The sequence below is a fragment of the Triticum aestivum genome, chromosome 1B (genome assembly GCF_018294505.1).
Source record: "Triticum aestivum cultivar Chinese Spring chromosome 1B, IWGSC CS RefSeq v2.1, whole genome shotgun sequence".
In the NCBI taxonomy this organism is placed as follows: Eukaryota; Viridiplantae; Streptophyta; class Magnoliopsida; order Poales; family Poaceae; genus Triticum; species Triticum aestivum.
This window is the reverse complement of record NC_057795.1, coordinates 365580553-365589547: the sequence shown is the minus strand read 5'-3', so window position 1 is coordinate 365589547 and position 8995 is coordinate 365580553. Positions and strand designations below refer to the sequence as shown.

The 8995-nt window shown below is 45.6% G+C and overlaps 1 protein-coding gene across 6 annotated transcripts in view; it reads right to left on the bottom strand.

Annotated features, from left to right (window-relative positions):
• Positions 1-6035: 6035 nt before the first annotated feature.
• Positions 6036-8995, bottom strand: part of LOC123124641 (endonuclease MutS2) — a 20617-nt gene continuing 17657 nt past the window's right edge. For 5 of the 6 annotated variants that reach the window (XM_044545234.1, XM_044545229.1, XM_044545244.1 and 2 more), the window contains 5 exons: positions 8113-8195; positions 7551-7654; positions 7174-7244; positions 6542-6852; positions 6036-6451 (listed from right to left, as the gene is read on the bottom strand). In XM_044545234.1, the coding sequence (XP_044401169.1) occupies positions 6273-6451; positions 6542-6852; positions 7174-7244; positions 7551-7654; positions 8113-8195 (748 nt within the window). In that variant the 3' untranslated portion in view covers positions 6036-6272. The remainder of the gene's footprint in view (positions 6452-6541; positions 6853-7173; positions 7245-7550; positions 7655-8112; positions 8196-8995) is intronic. The other variant, XR_006461188.1, reaches the window with a different exon arrangement.

Below are 8995 nucleotides of genomic sequence, written 5' to 3'. Positions count from 1 at the left end.
GGAGTCGGGATGGGGTCCACCTGCACTACAAAGGCACTTAAGGATGGCGCATCAATCAAGATAGATTCCTTGTTTATCTCACCTTATTTGTTTGAATTGGTTTAGTACTTGCCGAGATGTAAAAGGCATGTCCTATTTAAATCAGTAGACGGTCAAGATTGCGTAGAGATAGATGTGTTCGGTTTGCCAATTAAACTAGATGGGTCAATTCCTATATAAGGTCATGTACGTGCGCCATGTAAAAGGAGGTTATTTTTTAATGAAATAGACACGATTTATTTTTCAGGGTAGACACCCGTATCAAGTTTTGGAGGGATCTTTAGAAAACCTCTGTGTTGCGATTTCTCTTCATGGAAATTGTTTTGCACGTGAGTACCTTCGTCGAGATTGGTTTTCTCGTGCTGGGCCGCAAGGTTCCAACCCTCTACTTCGTGTGCATCGTGTGCGCGGGTGAGGGGTTGCCGCTACTGAAGGTGGAGTGTCGTGAAAGATCGGGGCGCAACAATAGATCGGATCTCGCCACGAGGTTCAGTCTATATTAGGTGGTATCAGAGCAAGGTTGTTCACGATACAGTGCGAGAGATGACTAGATTATCATGGAAGCTAAGCTATGGATTTCAACTGCAGGAGGAAGGTCGATGGGATGGCCTTTTCCATACCCGTGTTGTGGTAAAAGAGAGATCGTGCGCCATGACAATTGATCACATGAGTTTGATCAATGTTGCAAGCATCGAGATGGCGGAGAAGCTAAATCTGCCAATGACACCATGCCCACAACCATACTTGTTTCGTTTGGGTCATGAAGAGCACACTGTCACGCAACAAACCAAGGTACCGTTTCTATTGGAGAAGTATTTTGTGAGGTTTTGTGTGATGTGATTCCGACACCGATGATTTCATGTCACTTGTTATTGGGAGAGCCATGGTACAAAGAGCATGATGTTGCATATGACTGTAAAAGACATAGATATACCATCAAGAAGGGTCGGAAGTACAGCCTTGTGCCAATGGGTGAGGAGCGTTTTATTTCTTGGAGGCAAGAACATCTTAAGAAGATAAAAGAGCAGGAAGAAACAAAGAAAAGAGAGGTCAAAGTTGCTGAAATTTATATGGTCGTTGTTCAATCTGCAAATAAAAATATTGTTGAAGAGATCGACTCAAAACCGAGGACGGTTTCGTTTCAAGGAGGAGAGGATGATACGACCGCGTGTAATTTAACAACGATGATAGCTGATGATACAAGAACGTCTGCACCTAATACTGACTCTGCTACAGACGTTTCCCAAGATGAATATGGGTTAGCAGGCACGACATCTATGCATGACATAGTTGTACAAATGATGAGCAAGTCAAAGATATGTTTTTATATTTCCCTGAATCAGGACATGAAGGAGCATGCATGCATGAGAGTGGGTCCAGCCAAAACTCAGTTAGAAACCATCAGGCTGTGTGCTACGTGGATGTGCAAGAGTTTGATTCCTTCTCAAAGGAAATAAATCACGCCAATTATTTCTTTGGGCAGCCACAGCCACCAGAACAACCAATAGTTGCATGCACCAAGTTTCTTATGTGGGATAACTTATGTTTAACGGAGTTGGGATGGGGTCCACCTGCAATACAGAGGCACTTGAGGATGGCGTATCAATCCAGATAAATTCCTTGTTTATCTCAGCTTATTTGTTTGAGTTGGTTTAGTACTTGCCGAGATGTAAAAGGCATGTGCTATTATAAATCAGTAGGCGGTCAAGATTGTGTAGAGATAGATGTGTTCGGTTTGCCAATTAAACTAGATGGGTCAATTCCTATATAAGGTCATGTACGTGCGCCATGTAAAAGGAGGTTATTTTTTAACGAAATAGACACGATGTGTTTTTCAAGGTAGACACCCGTATCAAGTTTTGGAGGGATCTTTAGAAAACCTCTGTTTTGCGATTTCTCTTCGTGGAAATTGTTTTGCGCGTGAGTACCTTCGTCGAGATTGGTTTTCTCGTGATGGGCCACACGGTTCAAACCCTCTACTTCGTGTGCATCGTGTGCACGGGTGAGAGGTTGCCGCTACTGAAGGTGGAGTGTCGTGAAAGATCGGGGTGCAACAACAGATCGGATCTCGCCACGAGGTTCGGTCTATATCAGGTGGTATCAAAGCAAGGTTGTTCATGATACTGTGCGGGAGATGACTAGATTATCATGAAAGCTAAGCTATGGATTTCAACCAGAGGAGGAAGATCGATGGGATGGCCTTTTCCATACCCATGTTGTGCTAAAAGAGAGATCATGTGCCATGACAATTGATCACATGAGTTTGATCAATGCTGCAAGCATCGAGATGGTGGAGAAGCTAAATCTGCCAATGACACCATGCCCACAGCCATACTTGTTTCGTTTGGGTCATGAAGAGCACACTGTCACGCAACAAACCAAGGTACCGTTTTTATTGGAGAATTATTTTTGCGAGGTTTTGTGTGACGTGATTCCGACACCGATGATTTCATGTCACTTGTTATTGGGCGAGCCATGGTACAAAGAGCATGATGTTGCATATGACTGTAAAAGACATAGATATACCATCAAGAAGGGTCAGAAATACAGCCTTGTGCCAATGGGTGAGGAGCGTTTTATTTCTTGGAGGCAAGAACACCTTAAGAAGATAAAAAAGCAGGAAGAAACAAAGAAAAGAGAGGTCAAAGTTGCTGAAATTTTTACGGTCGTCGTTCAATCTGCAAATAAAAATATTGTTGAAGAGACCGACTCGAAACCGACGACGGTTTCGTTTCAAGGAGGAGAGGATGATACGACCGCGTGTAATTTAACAATGATGATAGCTGATAATACAAGAACGTCTGCACCTAATACTGACTCTGCTACAGACGTTTCCCAAGATGAATATGGATTAGCTGGCACGACATCTATGCATGACATAGTTGTACAAATGATGAGCAAGTACGAAGAAATGTTTCTATATTTCCCTGAATCAGGACATGAAGGAGCATGCATGCATGAGAGTGGGTCTAGCCAAAACTTAATTAGAAACCATCAGGCTGTGTGCGACGTGGATGTGCAAGAGTTTGATTCCTTCTCAAAGGAAATAAATCACGCCAGTTATTTCTTTGGGCAGCCACGGCCACCAGAACAACCAATAGTTGCATGCACCAAGTTTCTTATGTAGGATAACTTATGTTTAAAGGAGTCGGGATGGGGTCCACCTGCACTACAGAGGCACTTGAGGATGGCGCATCAATCAAGATAGATTCCTTATTTATCTCGGCTTATTTGTTTGAGTTGGTTTAGTACTTGCCGAGATGTAAAAGGCATGTGCTATTTAAATCAGTAGACGGTCAATATTGCGTAGAGATAGATGTGTTCGATTTGCCAATTAAACTAGATGGGTCAATTCCTATATAAGGTCATGTACGTGCGCCATGTAAAAGGAGGTTATTTTTTAATGAAATAGACACGATGTGTTTTTTAGGGTAGACACCCGTATCAAGTTTTAGAGGGATCTTTAGAAAACCTCTGTGTTGTGATTTCTCTTCATGGAAATTGTTCTGCGCGTGAGTACCTTCGTCGAGATTGGTTTTCTCGTGCTGGGCCGCAAGGTTCAAACCCTCTACTTCGTGTGCATCATGTGCGCGGACGAGAGGTTGCCGCTACTGAAGGTGGAGTGTCGTGAAAGATCGGGGCGCAACAACAGATCGGATCTCGCCACGAGGTTCGGTCTATATCAAGGATCCAACTCGTTTTGGTTTCCCCGAAGCGGTCGTGCACTTCTAGAGACCAGAGAACCTGATTCGACCAATAGCATCCCTTTTTCAGGTTGAAGTAATCATCATAGGCCCGACACCCTTGCATGATGCACATAAACAATGGTCGTTGCATCAAAAATCAATGTTGGAAATAGCGTTCTTATAGCTCATCAGGGGCAAAGTAGCCCTCATATAGATCAACATGCCCCCATGCTTGACGAAGATTCAACACTCGATGTCCTTGCGTTGAACCCTTGAGTTGAGAATATGCTCCTTCACCCGCTCCGTTTCTTCAAAAATCACCATCATCAACGCCATTTCATCCCCATCTTCCTCATTCGTCGAAGACGTATCCATGAACTCGGCGTAGAAGTACTCTTTGTCTGAATCCATCGTGTTTACCTCAAAGAAAACAACGAGACGTCAAGAAATGCACTGCCATTTGTCCAAAAACTTGCCGGGCAAGGTGTCTCTCATGGACGGTGTCAGCGGGGCGGAGGGTACCTGGGTAACATCCAGAACCGACTGAGGGAGTACGACGCCGGCGCGCACAAAGGGGAGGGGGGATGTCTCCGGTGGCAGAGGAAGAAAGGATTGTGAATATGTACAGGCTTCGGGTGGGGTTTTGGGGTGGGTCGTCCATGGTGCCGGAGTCCAACGTGGCGGACACCCAGAGCTCCCCCGAGTTAGGGCTGGGTGGAATTTCGGACATCCGAACCAGTCTGGCTCGATTTGATGATCTGTGTTTGGATGATTAACGGCCAAGTCTGAACATTTAGAAACATTTTGGCCCTCATGCCGAACTGTCGAGATCACACGACATATGGCTCCCTACACACAAGACAGGTGCCGACAACAGCGAAACTGGATGGAGTACTTACCACGTTACCCATGGAGACAGAAAACAGCCAAGTACATGCCTAGGTACAGGATAGAACAACAACCTGCCGTGGTTTATCCGGGCCCCGGTAGTTCGATATCATATAAGATAATAACCTCAGAAGAGGAGATAAACAAAGGAAAGTGAGATCGGACCTACTGCAAAATTCCCACTCGGATAGGAAGTTGCCTGGAACGATCATCGAACTAACTTTGATATGCTTGGACGCAGATGATTTGTACTGGACGAATTTTTATATTTATAGTATCACTTATGATGATTGAACCGTACTGTGAGCCAATTTTACAAGTGATTCTGTGATTGACCCATGAGCTCTGGAAGGCCAGCTCTCCAATATCCGGATGGCTGTATATGCACTTCCACCCAACTAGTGCAACTGTGCAGATAGCCAGTTAGAGCATCTCCATCCATCCCAAAAGACGCGCGCGCGGGGTAAACCGAGTTTTTTGCGCGCGCGGGGCGTTTCGGCGCGCTCCGGCGGTGGCGGGAAACTCGCGCGCACGGGAACCGTTTGCGCGCGGGGGAAAAGGCGGCAGCTCGCGCGTTATTTCTGGCACACCGCTTCCGGCGCGCCTTTAAATTGCGGCGCTCGCCACGCGTCTATTCCACGCACTTCTCTTCCTCTTCCGCTGCCACGCGCGCGCAGATGAACTTCCAGGACATCTACACGCTCCAACAGGCGCTGGACCGTGCCCCGCCGCCTCGTCTTAACACGGCAGAAGACCGTGCGGAGCACGCCGAGCGGCAGCGCCGCCTCCTCGTCGCCCAGGAAGACAAGCGGGTCGCAGGTCAGGGCGGAGTGGCGCCGGTGCCACCCGGAGGACGTCACCTACGAGCAAACCTACTGGGCAAGGCGTCGCGAGGAGGAGACGCAAAGGCGCCGCAACCAGCAGTTGGACAGGCGTCGGCGGAAGGCCCTGGCGATATCGCAATGCGAAATCATTGAGAATGGTGGGCAGACGATCTTTACGTCTGACGATGATCGTTGGATAGACATATGGCTCGATACCTCGAACGAGACCAGCGAGGATGGCGATGATGATGATGGTGACGACAACTGGGAGTAGGTTGTAGTTGCACTATCTAGTAGTTTTATCTATCTATGCTATGAAACTATGTAAAATATCTATGTATCGTTTTTTTATCTATGAATCTTATTTTAGTTTTATTAAAAAATATATACGCAACGTATAGCGCGCGCTGCCTTTTTGCGCCGCCGCTGGAGCTACGCGCGCGCTCAATTTTCACGCCGCTGCTGGAGCCAGCGCTGCCGGCCGCGCCAATCTAGGCGAACGGCGCGCGATAAATGAGTTTTTAGGGCGCGGCGCGTTGCGCGGCTGTTGGAGATGACAGATGAAAACGCATTGTGTTCTCTTCAATGCTCTTCCAAATTTAGTGACCACACTGCATTCACCACTGGTATTCTAACTAAACCAAAGAAATGGGCAAGTATCTCATTAACAATTACAATCACATCATGGCAAAGAGAAAGCAGCTAATTTAACATGCAAACTAGGGGTCTAAACTTGCATGGCTATAGTACAGTCAAAATGGGAAATTCTATATATTGAACTGAACAACATTTACATACTTATCTCTATATACTATTGCAGGGTAGAGCAGCCGTTTTATCTTGATGTCCTCTGCTTCTGGACCTTGACATCTTTCAACTTTAGCTTGAGCTTCATCATGCCAGCTTGGACTTGCACTTCATTTTTGGACGAATCTATTTTGACTACAGTAGCTTGGTTCTTGAGTTTAGGAACGTAAACTAAATCCCCAACTTCTGGAATCCCACCATCTTCATCTAATTCAAAAGGAAAGCTTAGTTTAACTTGTCTTCGAACTATGTGGGACTGGGAGAGAGATAATAATATGAAAATGGTGAGTTTCAAACCTATTATCTTGCCATTAGCTTCTGTGACCATGCTGATATTTGTATTCTGCGTCTTTTTAGGGGCAGAAGTACTAGATAGCTCGGGGCCTTTCGCCCCCTCAGATTTGGCTTTCTCCGCAGCCTTCTCTTCTTCTAGCACTCTTTGAGCCACTGCGGATTCTCTGTACTGCTGGAACTTCTTATGAATGATCGAACGAGCCATAACAGCATACTCCGAAACTACTCTTGACTTTCTTTTTCTCTGAGCGGTACTGTGATCTACAATGCTCTTCTGTGCCACTTCCAAGTCATTATGAAGCTCCTTGGACTGCCTGATACGCAATCAGTGGACATATAAGATAAGCAGTTCTGCTGTGACTGAGTTTGCGTACTATAATAGTCTAATAAGCAAACTAATGCATGAGAAAATACCTAAACTTCTGTGTAATGGAACAAAAAATGCACTTAGAAAGGCAGATTAACATATAGAGCCGGAGCATTCATTGCACCAAACATCAAAATCAGTTAAACTTATCCTTACTAAAAGATGGTACAAGCTTTGAATGCATATATGACATGCAAACAGGGATCTATTCCAGGGAAAGATTGCAGCATATACTCAAATGTACATAAAACCAGCAGGAAGTTCTCACATAAGATAATGTTGTGCCTGCTGGAGTTGTTCGTGGTATTCTTGCTTGAATTTTTCCATGTCCATAATCAACTGCAAAACAAACACTTGAGATGGACTTGTTCTAGAGATCGTATTAATCCAGACCGAAGAAGAATTCGACCTCGCAGATTCTAACTGAAGCAATATACGGATGAGTCTCTAACATGAGAGCACATATTCCTCAAGCAAATAACAAAATTTCCAGTGCCAAGGAAGACCCCATTTCTATCAGTAACACACGAAATATTATAGTATCTGAGCAACTCGATATTATAAAACCAAATTGCCACTTCACAATACAAAAAGGCCAATATTAATCTCAGAAATAAAGGATTGTCATGATCCTGTCAAACTTACTGCATTTATCTCTGCACCAGCTGTTCCAAGTAACTGCCGAGCGCTTTCTATAATATCCAAGGGCAAACCTAGCCTTTCAGCAATATTGATTGCATTTGAACGCCCTATATGCGTAACGAAACATGAGTACAAAAGAATTCCAAAAATAAAATGAGAGCTGGTTTTAGCAGACATCAGTTCCAATACCTATATAACACCTTAAAAAACAAAAATGAAATAAGAGCAAGTTTTATCCTTAATATGGAGTTAGTCAGCTAGGTTGACATTCTCAGGATAGAACAGCATGCCACATATTTACAAGATAAAGGCCTCACTATTTGGTCCACTAGAAATTGAAGAATGAATGAATATGACCTTCTTTTTGCCATAGCATATTTGATTCAACAAGCCAACAATCAACTGGCTGGTGGGGTTGGTTAATGGTCACCTTGTGTGATTTTTGACATAGAAAGCATGAGATGTGGGCTTTCTAGCATCTTCTAAGGGCAGTGACTTCTGAGCACCCAAACAAGCACCGCCATATTATGATCGAAAAAGAAACATGTAATATAAAGCAATTAACCTGGTATTCCCCAAAGTATCCTGAACGTAGGCTTTAGATTCTCTTCATCAAATTCCACGCAAGCGTTCTCAAATGAATCATTGCTGAAAGCATTAAAATAACGAATAATAATGCAGTGTTCATTGGATAAGAGTTACTCGTAATTTAGGGCACACAATAAGCCACATTGATGCGTTCCTAAAATTATCCTTTTGGACATAGATTCCTTGAAATCACGCAAGTAAATTTGCTTCCTGGTGTAAACTGGGGGAAATAGTGATTGTGTCAGAGTACGTAATGGTCCTAATGGGCCCATTAGTCTTAGGGTTAATTAGAAATAAGGGTCGCTTGCTTAGAGGTCAAATAAGCCTTGCTTGGGAGTCAAGTAAACCTCTCTATATAAAGAGAGGAGATGTAGCAATCTAATCAAGCAAGAATTAAGAAGGGAATTCCTTCCCTCTTGCCCGGCCGTGGGCAAAAATGCCCCCGGCCGGCCCTCTCGCGCCCTCCTTCTAGCAGCGCCATAACAATTTGGTATCAGGTAGCTCAGTTCCAATCATGTCTTCGCCGCCGCCCACCCCATCGCTTCCGCTGCCAACCGTCACCACCGCGCCGCTGGCCATCTACACCGCGCCGCTGCCCTCCCCGTCCGCGCCGTTGGTCGCATCCTCCGGCACCGCCACCGCCCAAATGCCGGCGCCCTCCACCGCACCACCGGCCACCGCCTACACCCCGAGGAGATCACCGGGGTCCTCAACGACCTCGTCACAGCCGTCCAGGGGATCCAGCTGTACCTGGCCAGCCCCTACGGGCCGCCGCCGCCCCTGCCGCCACCGGGCCGCCGGCCCTGCCGTGGTACTCACCGCATCCAAGGGCCTCTGCGGCGTTCGCTGGGACGCTGCAG